The sequence below is a fragment of the Equus caballus genome, chromosome 1 (genome assembly GCF_041296265.1).
Source record: "Equus caballus isolate H_3958 breed thoroughbred chromosome 1, TB-T2T, whole genome shotgun sequence".
NCBI classification, from domain to species: Eukaryota; Metazoa; Chordata; class Mammalia; order Perissodactyla; family Equidae; genus Equus; species Equus caballus.
The window spans coordinates 105,974,903-105,998,197 of NC_091684.1; the positions used below are offsets into that span (position 1 = coordinate 105,974,903).

Genomic DNA, 23,295 nt, shown 5'->3' on the forward strand with positions numbered 1-23,295 from the left:
ACTGCTGCTAACAACCATTAGGAAATCTGCACGGCCGACAGAATCCTGAAGCTGTTAAAAATCGAATGTTAGGAGATACGTAGCAGCGTGGGTAAATGTCCTTGCCATATTGAGTGCTAAAGCAGGTCACCAAACACCGTGTATCCCCCTGATTTTGTGGAGGGGAAGCACCTGCAGAAGAAAACGCCCCACAGGGATGATCACCAAAGTGGTCACAGTGCGCACCTTGGAGTAGGAGAATAATAGACGATTTTTGTGTGCTTCACTTTATCGTCCATTTTAAAAAAACGAATATGCGTCAAGTTTTTCATTCAGAAATAATGGAGATTTGTAGCACCATCTAGATTTTCTCATAATTTGGAACTGAGCTTTCAGTCTGCTTGTTTCACCGAAAGCGAACACTTCTTGAGAACAAAAAAAATGAATCACTAGGTAAATACTGATCTGTTGCTAAGCGAACACGAAACATATCATCCAGTCTAAGCAAAGTTTTTCCTCCAGACATTAAGAGATTCCTTTTAATGCATCTTTGCATAGATCCTCTTAAAACAGATTTAAAAACTGACTTAAATACTGAAAGGGGAAAAAAAAATCCCTGTACTCCTAACACGTTTTCAATGCCCACCTTTCAAAGATTTTTTTCTCTACCAGAACAGCCAGAGGAGACGTCCTGACTCCGCACAGAAGTCATGATGACCGGCTGTGTTCAGCCCGGGTCAGAGTAACACTATCAGCCTGCTGTAAATCAGTGACCTGAACTTTCTAGCCTAGACAACTATTTGTGAAGGATGCAGACAGACAGGAAGAAAACCTTCAAAGTTCCAGGAGAAGTACTTTTACCCATAACAGACGTTTCCGGCCCTCAGTTTCAAAAATATTGGAGGCCGTTACAGAAATGCCACACAGAGAAAGAACATCAAGGACAGTGGCTTCCGACAGTGATTAAAATAGAAAGAGGGTCACTTGGGACTTGGAAGGCCACTCTGAGCCAGTCCCGCTAAAGACTCTCCTCGTGGGCCGGCCCTTACTGCTCTCTGCCTAACTGTCCACCTACACCCTGAGAAGTGTCTGCCCCCCTCCCCATGGAGAGGAGGGGACCGACTGAGTCACAAACTGGGGTTCCGTTTTCCTCTCTGCCACTCCGCTTCCTCACCCTTAAAACGAGAGGGAAAATGAACGCAACCTCAAAGTTGTGAAGAAGGTTAAACAGCATAATGTCTATGAGAGATACTGAGTAAATTTAAAACGCAGCAAGTAACGTGGACAAAAGAGGGTAAAGTGAAAACATTTTGGTGATAATGCTACATGAACGCGGGATACAGTGATTCCTAAAATTAGAATCTAAATCAAAAACAAGAGGTTAGTTCAAAGATGGAAGGAAAAAGGGAATCCTTTTACCCTTTAATCATCTGTCATGTTCAAGACAGAGTTTGGGAGCTGGGAATTTAGTCGCTTAAGTACTGTTCCAGTATACCCTAAGAGGGCTGGTCCTGTCATCAAAGGGATAGGTCTGGGAAGGAAACAGTTTCTGGGGAACTTGTCCTTTCACACCCACCTTCGAACCATAGCTGACCTCCACCCCTCCCCAATTTGAGTTCTACCAGGAGGGAGCATAGCAACTGGTCAATGATGGGGTGGCGGTGCGGTGGGAGGCAGCGGACACAGCCACGAGGTGACCAGGGACACACTTCCGTATCGGGAGGGTGGGTGGGGCCATCTCAGTAGAGGTTGCATGGCGCCAACCCAGTGCCTTAGACTCAAGGAGAAAGTGTGCCAGAGAGGGAAAAAGCCAAGAGAACCCGTGGTCTTAATGTCTGGGTTATATTTTAAAGGGAAACAAAAAAAGAGGTCAAAAACTGCCATAATCAGCTGGGGGTTTTTTTTGAACAATCAGTATGGAATCAAACCTTCCGTGATTTTCTCTGGAGCCTGGATGGTAGCTTTGCCGTGGCTTCCTCTAATCACTCAGGAACCAATGCCGGATGGAAATCTGCAGTCACCTGCACGTAAACTTACAGGGTATTTCACACCTTGGTTTTCAAAAGCTCTCTGAGAATGAGACGGCCAAGGACCTGGGTCCAGCTGGGTCCCACTCCAACTGAATGTGGGTGCAAAGGTAAATTGCCAGTCCAGACTAGTGAGTTATCTACATTGTCTTGAAGAAAAATGCTGGACAATTTGGAGGGTGTACAGATTCTGCGCACCCTCCTTAGGGAGGAGGCTTTTCACTGCAAACACAGTTTAATAGGAACACCACGTCCTTGTCCAATGCCTGGTGGTGGAGCCTATCATGATGTAAAGTCTGCTCAGTAGGGAAGTCCCAAATTCAATCCCATGACATTTACACTGTACATGGCACTCCACAAGTACTAGGCAACACGCTCCAGTTACGTGTCTCTCTCGACCTGACAGTACCTTTTGGATCACGGCACCACTGTTACGAAAAAACTGTACCTGAACACACAAAACACCCACAGCCCACAGCTCTTCACCCTCGGCTACCGGCATGTAAAAATTAACCGGACAATCAAACAAGACAAAGCAAGGACCCGAACTCTGCCCTGTCTCTGTTGCCCATTTGCTCTTCAGAGAAAATCATTCACTCGTGTCATCAACTCCAATAGAGGGGGTGAGAGGTTACACCGGATAGAGGGCAAAGCTTCTACCACCATCCACGGAGTATCAGAGACGCCAGTGAGCGCTGGTTGTGTGCCGAGGGGACAGTGCAAATAAGACAGCTCTTGAAGCAGCGATGTCTGAAAAGGCCCACCTGGCAGAATGGAATAAGTTTGAAAAGGCACAAACAGAGTGAAGCAGTGGTGATGAGAAAGGAGGAAGGAACTCAGACCCGGAGAGCATGCAATGTGTCAGGCATGAGGCTCAGCCCTGGCCCTGAAGGGAGACGTGGTTATTCAGAAGACAGCAACAGGGCAAAGGTTAACAGTGCACCTCTTGAACACGGTCCGTGTGACATGGAAGGCAGACACCCTTTTCCACTACGGCTTCCCCTATCACGAGTGGTGCTCACCTGTCACCTCGAAACACAGACCTGGGTGCATGCAGGGCAACGTGGTTCCCTCGGTAAAAGCATTCTCTCTAAGTGGATCCTCCCAGCTAACGTCCAGGACATTTTTTAATAAGGCAGACGGAGAATACCCAGCTAATAAGTCTGTGCTTTTTTGCTTACTAATTATTTTGGGTAAGCATGGTTTTTCTGTCCTAGAGCTGGCAACGAAGCATTTGACAAAGAGCTGGAATATGGTCCAAGTTTTCTGTATCTACCTAAAAATGACTGCTGTTTTCTGCAAAGTCCTCGTCATGGACGATGACTCCATACTGTGGAGGGAGGGATGTTTCCAGGCAACACAGAGCTGATTCTGTCTCCTTCCTGCCGGATTCAACACCAGGCTTCTATTGAGATGGTGGCTATTTTAACACCAACGACAGGATTTTACATGGATGCCCTGAGGACACAGGGCGAGACGCTTCTCCTTTGAACACCAAACAAGCCAAACAGACTAGCAGGCAGGCGCACAGCGGGCAAGGGGTCTACTCACTCTTTGGTCAGAAGAGGACAGGACTTGAGCAGGAAGCGTGAGAGCCCCGAGTCCTGGAAGTAGAGGTCAGGCGGGGCCGTGGGGCTCTTCAGATTCAAACACCGAACGATCACGTACAGCACGGCAGCCACGGCAGCCAGCTTCACGCCGTCAAACACGGCCGGGAGCTCGGGGGTCTCCAGCATGGCATTCATCTTGGTCTGGGGAGCAGAAGCACAGGCCCAGGTTTAGGAGCACAGTGAGGAGGGGTGCAGCCCCCCAAGAGACAAGGCCAGCACCCACATGTCACGACCCACATGTGTCCCCAGAGCCCACCCAAGCTGACTTCCATGAGGGCCTTACAGCTGCCAACAGACTGGCAACAACCCAAATCATAAATACACAGGCCTGAGCACTGATAAACGAACACTTCTAAGACAAGCAAATTGGCAAATAGTGAGAATAGCATCCTTCTGAGAGTGGGAGGAAGCAGTCCAGTCAGAGAGGCAGGACAGGACTGGAGGAAGCACTGATTCCTGCGGACAGGCAGCCTTGCACCTCTGTGTAGATTCAATCTGCCCCTGTGTGCCAGGTGTGGATGAGGTATCATGTTGACAGACTCACTCAGACAGAGACACGGGATGGACTGCTGTTGCCTGAGGGGTGGCTGCACTGCCTGCTGGCCCCACCCCTCCACTTTCAGAGCAGGATGAGATAAAGCAAGCTGGGCCTGACCTAGGCATCTGCTCCTCGGAGGCAGCCCTGGTGTTGGGGTCAAGTTCAGACTCAGCTCAGGTCACAGTGGTCCTTGCTCCTGGGGGTTTCAAGCAGCGTGAAATGGAGCTTGACCAATTTTTTTCCCCCACTGAAGGTGCCTATTGCCATTAGTCCAAAATTAGGCTAAAAGTGGACCAAATTCAACCATTAGACCAAAATCAAAAACTGGAGTACAGAAAGTGTATGCACATCTGGCTTTTCCTAAACTCTCCTAACATTTTATCTTTTTTTTTTTTTTTGAGGAAGATTAGCCCTGAGCTAACATCTGCTGTCAATCCTTCTCTTTTTGCTGAGGAAGCCTGGCCCTGAGCTAACATCCGTGCCCATCTTCCTCTACTTTATATGTGGGACGCCTGCCACAGCATGGCTTGACAAGCAGTGCCATGTCCACACCCGGGATCCGAACTGGTGAACCCCAGGCCACCGAGAAGCGGAAAATGCGCACTTAACCGCTGCGCCACCGGGCCGGCCCCACATTTTATCTTTTGAGGTGGCTTTACCTTGTATACACTGAACACACACACACCCCTCCAAACACTTAAAACCAAACATCAACAAAAATAAAAGCAGCAGCAACTCAAATTCAGTCTTTCCCTTGCTGCTCGGCAGAAAAATGGAACATCAGCTGTTACCTTAGAAATCAGGAAACCACAAGCTGACAAAAAGGAGAAAACGGTAACTCTCAGAGCCAAGGTCGCTATGGCAACAGCTTCCCCTGGAATGGCTTCAAGTGGCCTCTGCTAAAAACAGTCAGCACGGGAACTCTGGCGGCCCACAGTGTAGTGCAGACAGAACAGGCAGGAGAAAGCAACCTCCCAAATTGTGTTTGGGGCAAAACCAAATGAACTCTCCTGGCACCTACAGCAAGGCCAGACGGGACTCTGACACCCTTTTCTAAAGTCAAAGTGACTGGCAAATACAGGGCCTAAATACGCTGCAGATGACCTAGGGCAGGAGGTCCCAACACAGTGGGGAAAGGTGCTCAAAGATCATAGCTCCTTAAGTGGCCTTCCAGAACTGGGGGAAGAAAATAACTTTTAAAAAATGTATCCGCCACAATTTGGAATCAAGGCTAGACCTCAGAATATACCACCAGCTGCAGCAACCTTTGAACTTTTACAAGCTGACAGTTCCTTCAAACTTAACTTCCGGGCATATGTCACCTCCTCTCCCCTAAAGGCTGGCTATTTATAAACCCCTAAAACAAGATTCTTAACTTGAGGTCTGTGGGCCCCCTATGGGATTCTAGGGTCCAAGAACCCCCCGAAATACATGTGCAAGGTTGTGTGTATGCACAGTTTTCTAGGGAGGGGTCTACAGATTTAATCAGATTCTCTAAGGGATCTGTGGCCCAAAAAACTACACAGCACCACACTCAAAGATGCTCCATGGTGTAACCTGCGCTCCGGTCCCTTATCTCACCAGAGCCCTGCCCGCTGTGCCCGTCAAACCCATGAGAAACAGACATCCAAGATGATGTGGCTTGCGAATATGGATTTTTATGTCTAGCGAGTGAAGGGCCAAAACCTGATCCAGCTGGAATTCCAAAGTTTCTCCGACACGACGCTGGTGACATGGAACGGAAACAGATGCTCTTTCTGGTCCCCTTTGTTGGAAAGAGAACAGAGGAACGAAGCAGGTGGCCTGACCAGTTTCCTTGTTTGTCTAGAGCAGACTCATTGAATCACAAAAAGCAAAATAAGTCCTTCCCTCCCCACTTCCACTCACGACTCACTAACACAAGAGGAGGTGGGGAGCAAGAGCGGAAATAAGAGTCGGGCGGTACATACCTCTGTCCCTTGTCCCCTCTAGTGTGAATATGAAGTGTCCTTGGAGAGTAGTATGGCTGGGCCGGTCAGGGCAGAGCTCTTACTCAAATTAACCTAAAAGCTGAAAAGATGGTATGGTTATGTTTTAAAGGATGAGAAAGAAGCAATTTAATTGAAATACAAGCACAGCCTAAGTTTCTCTGCATCAGGTCTTTAGGGAAAAAGGCAATTTATTTAATTAACATGTATGCCACACTCTTGGCTGTCGGAGCAAACCTGCCGGGGGGAGCCCTTGTGAATCCATAGACTGACAGGCCCCCTCTGGTTTGCAGGACCAGTTATCTGCTGCATCAGAACTCTGGCTACACAAACTCGCCCTGCTTTCCCCCTTTACCTCATAATGTCATCTTTAGAAACACCGGTATCATCTCTGCGTGACCAAGGAAAGAGCTTAGCAAGGCTTTAGGTCAAGACAGTAGTCAGTTGACTCATTGCTTCTCTTCCAAACACAGAGCAATGACAGAAACAATATGAGCTGAGAAAAGTATAAGGGCACAGATGGGCTCAAAAACATGGTTCCAGAAACACGAGAACTGAAAGTAGTGGTTAAGTTTAGTGTGCTCCGCTTTGGCAGCCGGGGGTTTGAGGGTTTGGATCCACGGCGAGGACCTACACCACTCATCAAGCCATGCTGTGGTGGTGACCCACATACAAAACAGAGGAAGACGGGCACACATGTTAGCACAGGGCCACTCTTCCCCGAGCAAAAAAAGAGGAAGATTGGCACAGATGTTAGCTCAGTGACAATCTTCCTCGCCAAAAATAATAATAATAAATTAAAATAAAATAAAATAGCAACTAACAAACTCTAAGAAGAAATTAAGAAACTCTAGACAAGGAAAATACCTATGTCAATATACACAACAATTATGTATGTGATTAAGCCTAGAATGCACCCCAGCTTTCCGTCTGCCAGGGGAAAACGGGAGACCCAGTCAGACCCCTGGTTTTCCAAAATGGAAAGAGCTCACGTGTATTCTGCTCGTATCCCAGAAAGCATGACTGAGACTCAGGGGAAGCAGAGCTTTTCTAGCACAGAATTACAAAAAAAAAAAAAGACCTCTAGGGGACTTTACATAAGGGACCTTGAGTGATGTGATAGGCAATGTCCTCCTACAACTTTTTTAATAGCAAATGCAGTAGAGAATTAATTTCCTCAACCCTTGAAAAAATGCCAAGGGTTTAAAATCGAATTCAATTAGGTGAAGGTGCTCCAGTGAGAGGTTTGTAATTATTATGGTCCAAATATGCAGCCTTGATCCAATTCGACCCTAGTGCATGTCCGTGGGACCACCTCCCTTGATCTTCAGTGGCTTAAGGACCGTCATGACGACTTACTGTGTGCCTGGCGCTATGCTAAGCATCGTGTAGGACTGAAATGAAGTAGAATTCTCACTTTGGGGAGAAAAGGAGTTTATGCTAAAGCTATCTATACTTTAGAAACTTGGAGACAAGAATAATTAGTCTAGGAAAAAATTAACTGAGGAAAGACTTATGGAGCAGCTAGATTCGGGCCTTAGGGAAGCACAGGATTTAGAAGAAGTGTTTGTAAGTGGGAGTGTGTGTGTACAGTACATATGTATTAACTATACATATATATAAATACATATTTAATGTGTATATATAAATATATATGTATTAAACCAGGAATTAACTGGAAATTTTAGAAGGAAACTCTTGAGATTCATTTTAACTTGTCTTACTGCATTTTATTTTATGGTGTTCTTTCTTTCTTTCCAAGTTTGACCTGCCCCTAAATGTCAATATTCTGAACTTGTTCCAGACATAACAAACTTAGCTTTCCTTGTACCATTTTATGTGTCCTCTCTCCCTTTTCTAGGCAGGTGAAATCCAGTTAAAATGAACGTCAGGCAGCCAAGAGGCGGAAAAGAAGTCGCACAGAACGGCTGGAGGGCTGGGTGTGTGGAAGATGGAAAGGAAGCATCGTCTCCCCCCGCACCTCCATCCCCAGCCAGGCTGGGTTTACTGTGTACCCCATAAGTCCTTCCTCAGCTGGTGAGCCCCCTCCTCCCCGCTCCCATCACAGTCATTTTAGGAGCGGGATTTAGGTGCTGAACCCATACTTAACATTTCTTCTGTAGTCCCCACATTAACAAAGAAACCCAAGGTGCTGCCGATCGCCCAGCAGCACAGGAACCCCCAGTACTGTCTGACCGGCATTTCCCCCAGTGTGAGGGCCTGGGCTTCTCACTGCTCTCCCACGGCCATGAGCATTATTTCAAGATGGAGGCACAGATGCACCGAGAGACAGGGCCCCTGTGCTGGGAGACGCTCCAGTCTGGGGGTTCTGACACTTGGGTCCTAGTGCCACCTCTGACCCTTCTTAGCTGGTGACCTTGAACAAGTCACTTAACTTCTCTGGGCCCTAAAGACCTCATCAGTAAAATGAGAGGGTTAGATTAGAAGTAGATGAGGCCAAAGGTTTCCCTCAGCTCAGAATTTCTGAGGTTCTAGGGCTAGGAGTGTGGTCCTTGGCTAAGCAGCACAGAACGAACTCTCTGTTCTCTGCAACAGAGCACAGCCCTGCTTCCAGCCGACTTGGTAGACCATTAAACAAGAAAACTCACAAGAACAACCCTCAGGGCCTTTGTTCTTCCTTCAAATAAGTTGAACAGTTAGATATTTTCAGCTGTGCCATTGGTGCCAAGAATTCCGTCATATTTGTCATATTCAATCCACCTGCATGGGCGAGCGGCGATTTCAGCCATGGAATGTTAATGTTCACTGACAATACAAAACTTACAGTGAAGAAAGAAAGAAAAAACCGAGGGGAGGCCCCAAACACAGAAAACTCATTACCTGGGGTAGTGGGGTCAATAGCGTCCCCCGAAAATTCATGTCCACCTGGAACTTGTGAACGTGACCTTATTGGAAATAGGGTCTTCGCAGACGTAATCAAGTTAAGATGGGGCCCTACTGGTGAGAGTGGGCCCTAACCCCATGACTGGTGTCCTTGTAGGAAGAGGGAAATTTGAACACAGAGAGACACACACGCAGAGCAGGCGGCCAGATGAAAACGGACGTAGAGAACGGAAGGACGCATCCCCAAGCCAAGGAAGGCCAAGGATTGCCAGCAACCACGAGAAGCCGGAGGAAGCAAAGAACAGACCTCCCCTGAGAGCCGTCCAGAAGGAACCAACCTTCCGACACCTTCATGTCAGACTTCATGCCTCCAGAGTGGTCAGAGAATACGCCCAAATTTCCTCAGGTGACTCAGTGGTTCCAGTCCCCTGTCCTTTAGCAGCTGAAGAGACTTTTGCCTCATTCTTTGAAAGATCCCTGGTTACCCAGACAAGCTCCAACCAACTCACACCATAGTCAGCTAACCGGCATGAACACCCACAGGTGACTAGTTAACACAATACAAACTGTATTCTGTGTACAAATACCTGCTGGCTTGGCTTCTCTGCCTCCCTGATTCAGCCGTCAGAGCATCCTTTCCTCTCCGGCTGGTTACCAGTAAAGTGTGGGAGCCCAGAGACATGGACGCTACGGGGACAGGGGTCTCCCTTCCTTGCAACCCAAGCAAACAGGACTTGACAAACAAGCTTCAGTACTGACGGGAGTCCCACGGAAAATGCCTCTCAGGGAAAAACAAACCAAACTCCTAAAGAATTTCTCTCTTCTAATTCCGATCTGGTTGAAGACGGGGATTTTGTCCAGGTCCAGGCCCAGGGGTGAGAAAGCCCAGCATCAGATCCTGCCCCACCAGGTAGGCTGTGCGTCCCTGGACAAGTTTCTTAACCCCTCTGGGCCTGTCTGCAAACCGAATGCGTTAATGCACAGAGAGTATTTTTAAACAACCCCTGGCGTACAGGACGTGCCACCAAACATCACCCCTACCGTTACTGCTACTAAACTCTCCTCCATTTTGCCTCAGTAAATCCCCCGATCCAACAGATAGAAATTACCACAAAAAAATACTGACACGGAGGCCTCATCAACAATGAAATACCTATCGGACTGACTGCTTGGGCCTCCTCCAACAAGTTTAAAATTAATCCCAGAACACATTCTCGATTCTTCTAACACAGAACCATGTTAGACTTAATAAATCACTGGATAATGTGTTTAGCATCAAGTTCCATTAACAGTTGCAAGACGTGTTCTTGTTTCTGTGCTAAAAGGGGTTCCGGCAGTGCACGGTGCAGACCCCTCCTCTTGACACCCTCCCCCTCCTGCCAAGGGGTCCCTCCTTCCCCCTGAAAGGCTGCCTCCTCAGGCACACCTCCCTCCTGCAGGTAAATCCTCTCTTGCCTGGCCCGGCTCTCCCAGCAAACCTCCTTGATGCCCTGGAATAAAACCCCAGGCCAGCACAGTAAGCCTCAAACGGCCCTGTGAGAAGTGTCAGAAGGACAGCGGAGGCCGCAGCACACCAACGACAAAAACCTCACACCACCCCAATCTGTCAGCCTTTTGGTGGCATCTTAGATAAAAGCAGTCAACCCTAAATGTGGGCAATGTGACATCTTGGGGAGAAAGCAGGGGGGAAAAGGGCCAGTGTCTCCCGCCTTTACCTGCCATTTAACTAAAGGAGTCGAGCTGTTCATAAAAAAAAAAAAGTCACTAAGCCCACAGCAGACCACAGGGAGAAGGCCCAGCCATCCCCCTCTGAGATGTTCCTCTGAGTTCTCTAAGTCACTCACTGCCATGGGGCTAGGGCTGTGTCAGAGGCACTGCCAGAAGGTTCCAGGGTATGTCCCACTCTGTTGAGAACTGTGCACCCCCGGACAACGGGAGCCGACTTGGGCCCCATTCTCACCTCACGTGGAGGTTTAAACTCCGGGGGTGAGCACCTCTGCCAGCAGCTCACAGAACCGCCTCTCAGCGCATCCAGGCTGTGCTGGGCCCGTGCGTCTTCCTCCCAAGGAGAGTCCTGTCAGATGAGTCTTCAGGGTAAGCGGGCTTTGAAGTTCCCCCTCTCACCACCACCGCTACCTCAAGCCCAAAGTGATGGAAAGCGGCAATAATAGGGCCAACCCTGTTTTCCAGAGATGCCAAGAGACATTTGTTCATTTATTTATCTTGGAACATTAAGCACTGAGCACCAAGACCTTTTCCTGCCCCAGATCAAATGAGGGAGCGGCGCTGGGAGATGGGGACCAGGTGACGGTGCCAGGAAGCGGCTGGTGGCAGGGAGACGGAGGAAGGAGAAAGCCCCATGGCAATCTGGGCTCACCTCTTCCAAATCAGGTCCCACGAGGTGAAGGGACTGTCTGAAGTCACACAGATTTGGGAAAAGAGAAGGGAAGGAATTTACAGATAATTAAATACATTTATGTTAATGTTCTCAGTGGTGGCCAAAATTAAGACCCTGAAATTGCCTTTCTGTGCAAACTCACTCACGTGAAAACAGTTTTATTTGACCATAATTTTCCACAAAGTCATAAGGTCACACACTCAACCTGCTGAAATTTCAGGAAATATCCTATAGGTTCCTAGTAAGAGGAGAGTCACCCTAAGCAAGAAAACGTGAACTTCACATTTAAATGTCAGGAATGGCGACTAACCCACGTGCTTCCACAAAAGGAAGTCACTAAACTAAAAATAGCTGAAGACTGAGTCACCAGTGAAGCATGCGCATTTAATTGAGCACTTCGACATGCCCTCACTAAGATCCTGGGAGAAGGGGGTCTTTCCGGTGGGCAAACAGCCCTGCTGAAAGAGCAGTACGGTGGACCCTCGGTACCAGGGGGGAATGGGTCCAGGACGCCCACGGAGACCAAAATCCATGGCTGCTCAAGTCTCTTATACAAATGGTGCAGTATTTGCATGTAAACCACGCACATCCTCTCCCATACTTTAAATCATCTCTAGATTACCTGTAACACCTAATACGATGTAAATGCTGTGTAAATAGTTGTTATACTGTATCGTTTAGGGAATAATGACAAGAAAAAAGTCTGTACATGTTCAGTACAGGCACAGCCATCGTAGGCCTTTCAATCCGAGGTTGGCTCTGAATCCGCAGATGGGGAACCGTGGATACTGAGGGCCAACCGTACTTTCTACCAGAGGAAAATGGGCACAGCACGTAGCAGAATTGTTTCCTCTGCCATCAAGAAACCATTCGATCCATACCCGAGAACAAACCAAAGATCATAAGCCAGGTGCTTCCTTCCTCTATGGAGACCCTCGAATTTTCTCAGGGGACAGACACTTTAATGGAGAAATTTGAAAGTGCTAACATCGGGTTAAAAAACTTGTACTGTGATTGAATTCTGTAATATCAAAAGCAAAATCACAGTTTACTAGAACCCAACAAACCCCAGTGCCCAGTTTACTGGAAGTTTTAAGACACGAGTACAACCGGGGGGAAGAGCATCTCCAGATTCACTGCCTTCCTGGGAACGGTACGCATCCCACCCAGTCTTCTACATCTGCAAACAAGCTTCCAGAAGGCGGGTACTGGGAATGGGGTGGGAGGGCAGGACCTGGCACAGCGCTTCACTGAAGAACTGCTGACCCCATGGAACTCACAAGCAAAGGAGAAAGTTTCACCTTGAGATGCAACAGAAAAGGACTTACAGCTACCCTCAGTTGAAGAGAAAAGAAAATTGATGGTGAGTCCCCATTCCTGAGCACTCTGGTCTCCCAAGGCCCCCAGTGCCAGATCTGCACACGGTACTCGGCTGACGAACACCCTTTGGGGCCTGGAAGGAGAAGGTTAACACGTGCGGCCCACTGTAACTCTGACACCTGCTCCTCACCACGGCAGGCATCAGGAAGCAGATGTGTGAGGAGACCCAACCCACAGGCAGCCTCTGGAGCCCCTGCAGGGGAGAGACGCTGGGCAGGGCTGACTCCAGGCCCTCTGGCCTCTTCCAGCCCTGCGGCTCTCTGGCGATGAATTCTGCTGGTCATGGGAGGAGCCACAGCTCCCCTCAGGCTCGGCCTAGAAACTAGGAAAGGTTCTGGTCTCCTTTCCTTCCGAGACCAAGAGAAGGTTCTGGGGGCAAGAGCATACAGTCTGCGTGGCACTTCAAGGCACCCTTTGCTTATTCCTGTTTATAAATACCTCAGATGCTGTGAGCGGAAACAGGATCTCCGGCCAGCTTGGAGCAGCAGGCCTAGAGGTGACATGGGTATAATTGTGACAAGTGCCCAAGTCTTAGAAGACAAACTCCACCAGCTAAATGCAGATAAATATGGAGGACTGACTCTCTCTCAGGCCCTGGGGCTAAGAATGAAGGAAAGGGTATGGTGGGGCAGTCACCCATCAGGTGCTGACAAGCCAGCCCCAACAGGGGGCCTCCAGGGAGCCCCTGCCCAGCCTCTACCATGCGACCTGCTGATTCTGAGCGCAAAACAGAGCCTCGCCCCCAACTTCTAGGTCACAGCCCAAGTGGAGGGACTCCAAGATGCAGGATTCTGGAAGAGGGAGGGGACCCCATTTGTGTCTCCACATAACTTGCTTCCAATGGTATCTGGAGCTATTCTCCCCTCTGAATATGCTGTGCTGTGCAGCTCTGGGCAGGTCACTTGCCCTCTCTGGGAATTGTGAAGCCTACCCTTAAAGAACCCATGTGGTATATAACTGAACAACACAGATCTTAGAATCGGGGCCTGGGTTCGAGTTCAGCTTCTGCCAAGAGACTTGGGTGAATACCTAAATTTTATGAAAGTTTGCTTTTTCTTTTATAAAATGGGAGAGGGTAGGTTACATTACAGGTTATTGAGGGAAAGAAGTTGACGAAATTATGCAAGTAAAAAAAAAACCTTTATAAAATACTCACTGATATACTCAAGATAAAGTTTGTAAAATGCTTTGAGCTTTTTAGAGGAAAGCTGCCTTATTAAATATTTCAAGATTAGAAAAATATTAACTTTGAAGCAATAGCTAGGGAATTTTAAACCCATGAAGAGCAGGGGAATTGTCCCCAGGCAGTCCTGAACTTGGCTTTATCAGATCCTTCTACTGAGGATGCTGATAATCTAGAAAAATAAAAACAAGCTCTAAGATGGAAAGGGCGGCCCCTGGGTTGATATATTTTGGGGTCTTACTAAACGGATTGCGTCTCCAAGTAAAGAGACGGAAGGAGGTTCGCATCCTCAGTGTTCTTGTCTCCCCTGCGGCCAACACAAACATCTCGACTGCTGTTCCAGGACTCTCCCCCTCCCTTCCCACTTGCGAAGCAAGCTTTCTCAGCCTTCTGCAAAGCCTGAGGGCAAGTCCCAACTGCCACCCCTTGTCCCCGGGAGCCCTCCTCCTCCGGAAAACCGGCAGGCATTTGCTCGAGTCCACCCCCAGCCTCCTCCTGCCCAAGGCAGCAGGCGAGCTCCATGCGATCCTCTACACCACGAGGCAGGTGTGCCTCACACAACGCAGACTCAGCAACCAGCTCACTTTACAGGAGCTCTCCCTCTGCCTGGCTTTCCTGATCGGACGTGGTGCCAATCACCAGTGTGCTGGGAAGGGAGGAATTGGCCATCAAGGAAGATTATTCCATCCGAAAGGAGAGAAAGGCTTCTCTATAATTAGGAAACAAAGTGGTCCTGTTGACAAACAATTGAAAGTTGGGAGCACCCTCCTGCATAAAGCAGTGGTTTGTAAATGAGGAGGACAGAACTCCCTCAAAAAGAGCGTCCATACCACTGGGGGGATGGTTTTCAAAACGAAACCCCACTGCTGACATTCCACCCTGCTCCCCAGGGGGACCGATGGCATCCCTTCATTCTAAGCTCTGCGGGGGCTACGAAAGAAGTGTGATACATGGCATCCATGGACAAACTAGAAAACAGTGCAAATCCATGCACAATTAAGTACAAAATCTTGAAATATCTACCCTAAATACTAGAGGAATTCAAACAAAAGAGGCAGAAAGAAGGAGGAGGTGGACCCAGATAGCTGGGGAACCATGGGAAGAGATGGAGCAGAAGGCACGGTGAGGAGGAGGAGCAGGGGCAGACAGCAGGCTGGGCTCACCGGCTGAGCCAAGGCCGGAAAACACAGGACAATTAGGAGAGACTAGCAGACAGGGCAAGAGGGACGGGTTTGGGAGCAGCGGAAGTGAGTCACTGTGGAACAAAGCTTCAGGGCTTCACTTACAAGGAGAATTCCAGACATCAGCCTGGAAGATGGCGCCACACAAACGCCCCTACAGCCATGCATGCTTGGCCGGGACACGGAGGGAGTGACTTGCAACAGGAGGTGCTGAGAAGCATTTACTTGGCTACATGTAACCTGAGCCATGGGATGCTGGACAGGTACTGTCATTCACCACTTGAACATCACCGCGAGCCTTCAGTGGCATCTGACAGTTCGGTGGCAGTTTTGTCCAACCTGCTTGGAATGGAATCTTCGTTTGGGGGCCCATCCCCGCCAGACCCTAAAAATCATACCGTTTCCCCCCTCCGCATTTTGTAAATACCCTTTCATAACTAGAAAATTTGCAAGTCTCCCCTCTACGTAAAAGTGATGATTCATATCCCTTTCATCTCTGTTGGCAATTCTGGTCTATGCCCTTCTAACTCAACCCTCACGTGTGAATTCTACACGAGGTTAGATGTACAGTGTTGAGCACACAGTGGGCATTCCATAAACATCTGTCGATTGACCGAGTCTGTGAGAAAGGCCTGAAGCGTCACCATTCTGACCTCTCGCGCAGAATTTTCCTATGAGGAGATTATTACATTAGGCAGAGCGGTACTCGGCCTTTATGACTAACTGCCACGCCACCACAGATCAAGAGAAAAAGCTCAAGGTGACCTGGGCTGTTAGCAGCTTTTGGATATTTTAAGACCATCTTGAAGTTCAGGCGATAATTATCCATCTAAATGAAAGTCTTCCCCTCTCCGTCACTTGCAAAAGCTATTGTCCAACGTCGCATTTCTTTTACCCTCCTCTTCTTTTACCTTCGTCTCAAGAACATCTTACTAGGTTCAAAGAGTTTATACATCTACTTCAGAAACTGCTCACAAATAAAGAAAGAGAAACTGCTGTTCCAGGGAGCAGAAGGGAGGCAAGGCCCCCAAAGAGAAGGCAGACACACATGCACCGATCGTTAGCCTTCGGGTGAACGCTGGGAGACCACGAGAAGACGCCCGACTTCTGCGCCACACACTCCAAAAGCCCCAAGGCGACAAAGCGGCCTGTGGTATTTTCCAACCAACATGAGGTTATGTGACCCAAAAACATAAATTTGAATGCAATGAATCCTAGGTTAACCCAGATCGAGATGTTGGCAGAATTACAAAATAGGGATCCTTTTTAGCATCTAAGGAAAATGGAGAAATCCCTGGTCAAATATCTGTGGCGTCTGCAGCAGGTTTGCGTAAATAGGTCACCACCTTTTTGTTGCAAAGATTTCTGCTTCATTGAGATGCTTTCTGTGGATATTGCCCACAATAGGGTGGACAAATTCTCTGGGGACAGACAGTTCTGGCCGGAATCACGACTCTACCACCTACAGGTTGTGCAACTCTGGGCAAGTTTCTTAACCTCTTCGCGCCTCAGTTTCCTGACCCATTAAATGGGGCTACGAAGAGTGTCTGATTACAAGAAAAGTTAAAAACGCAAACGCAACACCAAAATGGCAGTGGTGTGCTCACCAGAGATGGCAAAGGAGGGGCTCGCTTTATCCAACGAGGCTACAGGATCTCAGCCCAGAGTCAAACGTCTGGGTCTTCAAGCCTGGTTAGTCCAGCTCCCAGACTTGCCTGTGAGCGATCACGACCAATACAATTCAACCATCTTCTACAGGCGACGAGTGGATCCCACACAAACATGTTCCCAACCCCATTCCAGACCATTTGCTTCTCTATCAGCCACCCAGAGAAAATATTAAGTTTGTGAACCACAGGTTGGGGTGGAAGACCCTCACCCTGGGATCCAGTAGTGCTCTCTGGTTGATCATAGCTACCAAGTCACCTTATCTTTAAACTGATGGAGCAGAACTAGATGATAACAAAAATTTCTATTCATGTAGCTCTACAGTTTATCCAATGCTTGTGATTTAAATACATTACCTCAGTTACCTCTCAAACATGTCACAAAGTGCACTGGTGTTTGGAGTGGAGACCGATTACCTAACTTACTGTTCACAAAGTGCGTCCTCAGACATTACCTCATTTGGTGCTCACAACAGTTCTGTGAATTATTAATACAAGCAAGGCACTAAGGCCTGGGGACCCTCCCTGTGCCAGGCCCTGGGTAAGGCTCTAGGAATATAAAGAGGTGAGGCACCTATCCATCTCAGAGGCCCGTCGCAGACTGGATGGAACTCAACCACTTCAGCCCCATTGACAGATGCTCTGGAAGGCCTCTCCCATCCAAAGAGAGCCTTTAAAAACAATCTGCATTCCTCTTGTAAGCTCTTTGGTGGCAGAGACAAGACTTCTCTTTCAATTTTCGTGCAACAACCAGCTTTCTATGTAGAGTCAATAAATAGACAGATGGATAGATGATATTAATGATAGACCGAGGGAAAGGGACTGTGTTTTCTAAATTGGGAAAAATATCCTTGGCTATAATCTACTTGGCATTTTCTATCATCTTACCATTTAGAAGGGCATGTTTTTCAATGTTATTGAGAAGAGTGAGTGAGCACTTTATTTACATGATCAGAATAGGGAAGGGAACCCCAGCCAGGGTACTTGGAATCTGAGAAGCTGACGTCTACAGGTTGAACACAGTGCGGGCCACACAGGGAGTGGTGAGGGGCTGGAAGCTCAGCAAGCATTCACGGAAAGTGACCTCGGGGCCACGCACAGGCCAACGATGAGGCCAAGGGTGTCCGGACCCCAGGAGAGCCTGACAACAGAGGCCCGACAGAGAGAGGGCTCGATAAACGTTTGCTGAACAAATGCAGGACTCCAGCGCAATCACCTCATCCCAGGAATATTGTGTTTCCCTCAATTTTTAGGGGGCAGTAATGCCATAATTGGACACATGAGAAAAGTTAATAGGATACCAAACAGTACATGTGGAAATTTGCCAAAATGCATCGTTCCATTTTAAGAGAACAAAGCAAGGAAGACAACAACATGCAGAATATGCTGCCAGTTATATAAAAAAGAAAGACACAGGATGGAGATATACACATGCTTGCTGGGATAGGCATAAAATACCTCTGAAAAAATATGCAAGATGCCAGAAACATTCATGGCTCCTGGGAGCAAGGTTTTACTGTTCCATGTCACGCCTTCTGAATGTTACACCACGTGAGTGTATTACCTGTTCAAAAGTAAAGAAAGATCTCTACAGGACAAATTACCCAGTTTCTCCAACAAATTGCAGGGGGAAAAGGAAAAGGAAATGGACTTACTTCAAAGAGACACAAATGGCAGAACAACCAATCACAATGTGTGAACCTTACTTGCATCCTGATTCCAAAAAACTAAACTTCAGAAGAAAAGTACTTCTGATCTTTTCAAACAATTGGAAATTTGAACAATGACTAGATAGTTGATGATATTAAAGAATTATTTTAGAATTGTTAAAGAAAAGAATTGTTAACTTTCTAAAGTGTAATAATAGTATTATAGTTCTGTTTAATAAAGGACTCTATCTTTAAGGTAGATCATGGAAATATTTATAGGTGCCACTATCTGATGTTTGGGATCCCCTTCAGAATTCCTTCGGGCTGGGGGAAGCCCCTAGGAGTCCGGAGGAAACAGGAGTGGTCATGAGTAATCACTGTTGAAGCCGCTGTTGGGTACACAGGGGTTCACTGTATGATTCTTCCCGCTTCTGTATGTCTTTAAAATTCCCATAACTGATGCTAATAAATGAACGAATGATTATTTACAATAGCGCAATAGTCTCAGCAGTCACTGAGGTTCGAGTTCACACCCAACCTTCAGCCACAGTCCAGCCTCCAACGTCCCGGGGGGGATGAGCTGCTTGTGGCAAATAAGCTTCCAGCTGCTCCAGCTCCAGCCCTTCTGGTAAGTGTGCAGGGCATGCAAATATCAGTAGAAAACTTCATCACTAACTCCAAAATTAAGCAAGCAGAAAGAACCGAAGAAATTACTTTTGGAGGGCTCCCTTCCATGAGTGTGGACACTCCATGTTGGCTGCACACCCAGGCTCTCATCAAGGCAGAACATCAACAACACAAGCTAACTCTGCCTTTCAGCCCAGTGCGTCTTTCTCGAGTGCTCCACACACGGGAAGGAGCCAAGCAGGACACAGACACGACTGGAAACCTCTGCCTCACAGCGCTTACATCCCGACACTGCGGATTTTCAAACTCAGGTGCGAGACGGCCCCCTCTAGGGGAAAAAGTAGCCCTGCCAGACCCCCTGAGCACTTTTTATTCAAGTCCTAAATTTAAATTGAATTACTTTTATTCAACTCTTATTTATTATACTATTTATTAAAATGTACAAACATAAAACTAGACATAAACTTCTTTTAGCACTTTTACAATTATGGAGACCAAAACAAACGCACAAATAAATACAAATAAAATTACTAAACAGTAAAATTCAGAGTGACTACATTAATGGAATGAAGCTGATGCCATTTTCAGACCTGAATCCCCGACAGCGTCAGTTGTGTTCCCACCCGTCCTGGGCAGGTCCCATGAGCACCAAGCGCAGCGCGACAGCTGGGTCCTCACGCCCCTTTTCCCTGCGGGGACCACTGCTGCAGGCTCCATGTGCACAGTGTTCTGTTCCATCACTGGCTTCCCCTGCTGCTATCTCATGTTCTCCACGCTGAGTCCATCTCTGTATTTTTCTCGGTAGCAGCTTTACCTGGCTTGAACTCATCAGAAATTCACACACAAATGGGGGACACTGAGGCCGTGTGGCTGGGCTCTGACATAATTAGGCTATCCCAGTGACCCAGAACAGGCTTTTTAAATGTTTCCAATTATTGTTAACATGAAACCAAAAAGTCTGAGTGTTCTTAATTTAAGAACTCAAGGAAACTCAAGCATATATCCTTGGCCTTGGACTGGCAAATACCCGCAACAGAAGATGGAATGTCATGGTGCAACAGGAGTGGAGCAAAAAGTGCCAGGGGGGCTCAGACGAGAAGTCACATTATATCTCAGAAACAATATGAGCTTCCGCCTGATATAGTAAATCAAGAATTAATCAGCTTAAGCACATGCTTCAAAAGACTGGTGAGTAAACACATTGAAGGGCTGTACTTAATTCCAACAAGCTGCTGAGGTCCCCCCTCAGCTTCCTCTGCTCCCCATCCTTAAGAACTACAACACGGCACTTTAAGACATGAACAAATCCAGACCCCATGGGGTCAAGGAACAACTTCCAACATCAGCTCACATCCCTATAAGATGCTGCAACAGTGTGTAGTCGGTACCACCTAAAAAAACTGGGCACAAAACCACACCAAAAGATGCCATGGCTGGGTTAGCCGGGCTAAATGAATGGCCTGACTGTTTAAGAAAATGGAAAAAGGGGAACCCCGCTTAATAGAATCCTCTGCTTCAGGCCCTCTCAAACACCACGATTCGATATCCATGAATTCAACCTTTTTATCAATCTAAATACATTCTGTTCAGAAGGTTGGTCTTTGTTCTGGGATACTGACCTTCCTCACATTTTTGGTGTTAAAATATCTTTTCTTAAATGATGGCAATGATAGGAGATGACAGGGCTTTTTCATTGCCTTATTTGAAAGCACTAAAATTTGGCAATCCTATGTTGGATATCTTGACTTGTTTTTTACTACCCTCACTGACATGACTAAGTAAACGGCACACAAATAGAGTGAACCGTCATGTATTGCTTAATGATGGGGCTAGGTTATGAGAAACATGTAGTCAGGCGATTTCTGTCATTGTGCAAACATCATTGGGTGGATTGAAGGGGAACAAAACTTGCCACCCCAAAACGTGTCTCTTTAACATGAGGATTATTTTAGGCTGATTATTTTTAAGAAACAAAAGACTTGGAAAGTTTTTCTGGTTACCTCCCCATGAACTGCCTAAAAGAATTCAGATTTAAAAACCTGTCTCAGGAAGCAAGCTGTCACCTTAGCATGACATGAACTAGGTGGCACACAGGGAGGAACCTAGAAAAGCCTGTTTGTTGGGCTCCCTTCTGTGTTCTTCTGTTTCTGTGTGGCCAAACACTTATTTTCCTAAAGTCTGCTCCTTTTCACCCACTGGTGAATTCCTTCCTTCCCTTTGAAGTCTCTTACTTTCCCCACCCCTGACACCTTCTTCTGTCTCCAGCTGAGGATGGTATTTAAGGTGAGGGCTTCGGCCATTTTGGCAAGTACCTGGGCTTCTCCCATGTATATATATTATGAAACTTTTGTTTGTTTTCCTCCCATTAATCTGTCTCATGTCAATTTGATTCTTAAGACCAGTCAGAAGAACCTAGAAAGGCAGAGGAAAATTTCTTCCATCTCTACAGTACTTACACAAACCTAGATGGTCTAGCCTACTCCACACCTAGGCAACATGGTACTAATCTTATGGGACCTCCATTGTATACGTAAATATAGTCCCTCATTGACCAAAATGTCCTTATTGCTGCCCATGACTGTGCTAGAGTGATTGTGAGAAAATGGGGGCAGTTTTTCAAAGGTATTCTCTCTTTTTCCCTAATCTCTGCCACCTCCGTCTCCTCATTATGTAACATAGTATGTATGGTCCCACTGATGGATAATGTGGACGCCCAGCAATGAGCGAAGACCAGAAAGTAAAGACTCTGAATTGGACCAGCTGACTAATATCTTGAAGATTCAGTTCAGTTTCAAGGTGACTCTAAACTCAACTCAGAGGTAAACAAAAGCAAGTTGAAGATTAAGGCACATTTGAAGAAAAGAGAAAAAAGAAAAACAATAGGCAAGATCTGGGAGCCACAGAAGGCCATGTTTAAATCAGCGTGGTTACGTAAAACACAAGCACAGCCATAGAAATTCAAATATGAAGAACCTCGAAACTCTCAGAGTCAGCTAAGGCTTAGCGGGACTGCATCAAGTTCAGACCTCGAAAAGAGTAAGGCTGATTCAGACAACTTGGGAAAGTAGAATAACAAAAATTCTGTTCCCAAATGTTGGTTTGGGAAAGACGCTTCACAGAGGAGCAGGTGTGAGAGTTGGCCTCTCCTGGGTGAGACACAAGAAGGGGTGGGGCACTTAAGAAAGCTACCCAAACAGATGGCCTGTGATGAAGGCCAGGGTTCCTTTCTGACGCTCAATGGCCGGGGACAAACACAGCCGGTGATGGGGTGCAGGAGACAGGATTAGACGTGATGGAGATGCTGGAAATGTTTATCAGCAAGGCCAAGAGCTTTCTCTGGAGACCAGAGAAAACACAGCAAGCTTTCCCTGGCAATTCCAGCACATTCTGCCCAGAGGGCAAGGCAAACGTCCAATGCAGTTCCTCATTCTCCAACGCTCCCCGCTCCCTGCTCCCTGCACAGGATGACCTCTAGGAGAAGCCCTCGCCCGGCCTCTTATCAAGCTGAGAGCTGCAGGGTAGAGAGAAGAGAAATATTTGCCCCTAAATAGCCACAAAATGCTGTAGGATCTCCATGTGAAGCTTCTGCCTAAATAAGACTGGTTCTTAGCATCCTCAGAAACAGAAAACAGATATCTAAAATAGACAGCTTTCATAAAAAAAAACAATGCTGAAGCTCCTTCCATACTGCCAAGAAATATTAAGTGAAAAACAGCAAGGTTCCACATAGCATGTATAGTACCCTACCATTCATATAAAAGGGAGGGGAATTTCATAATGAGTTTGCTCATACGTGAATAAAACATCTTGGACGTGTGTGAAGACCTCTGGAGGATGAAGAAATTGGTGACACTGGTTGCCTCTAAGCAACAAAACTAGGTAGCAGGACTTGTGTGGACATAGATGGATTTGCTATCTAACCTTTTCGCCTTTTGAATATTTTCTTTCACAACGTAAATGTATTACCCATTTTTTTTTAAGATTTTATTTTTTTCCTTTTTCTCCCCAAAGCCCCCGGTACATAGTTGTATATTCTTCGTTGTGGGTCCTTCTAGTTGTGGCATGTGGGACACCGCCTGAGCGTGGTTTGATGAGCGGTGCCATGTCCGCGCCCAGGATTCGAACCGACGAAACACTGGGCCACCTGCAGCAGAGCACGCGAACTTAACCACTCGGCCATGGGGCTGGCCCCAATGTATTACCCATTTTTAAAACAATTTTTTCAATTAAAAACATTAAAAATTT

At 47.1% G+C, this 23,295-nt stretch overlaps 1 protein-coding gene across 2 annotated transcripts in view; it reads right to left on the reverse strand.

Moving 5' to 3' along the window:
* The window catches only part of ABHD2 (abhydrolase domain containing 2, acylglycerol lipase), a 96,315-nt gene that overhangs the window by 68,772 nt on the left and 4,248 nt on the right, over positions 1-23,295 (reverse strand). For both annotated transcript variants that reach the window (XR_011438573.1, XM_001503110.6), the window contains exons 2-3: positions 6,104-6,203; positions 3,558-3,757 (exon numbers count right to left, since the gene is read on the reverse strand). Coding sequence is in view for 1 of the 2 variants with exons in the window: in XM_001503110.6 (XP_001503160.1) it covers positions 3,558-3,751 (194 nt within the window). In the remaining variant the exon portion in view is untranslated. The remainder of the gene's footprint in view (positions 1-3,557; positions 3,758-6,103; positions 6,204-23,295) is intronic.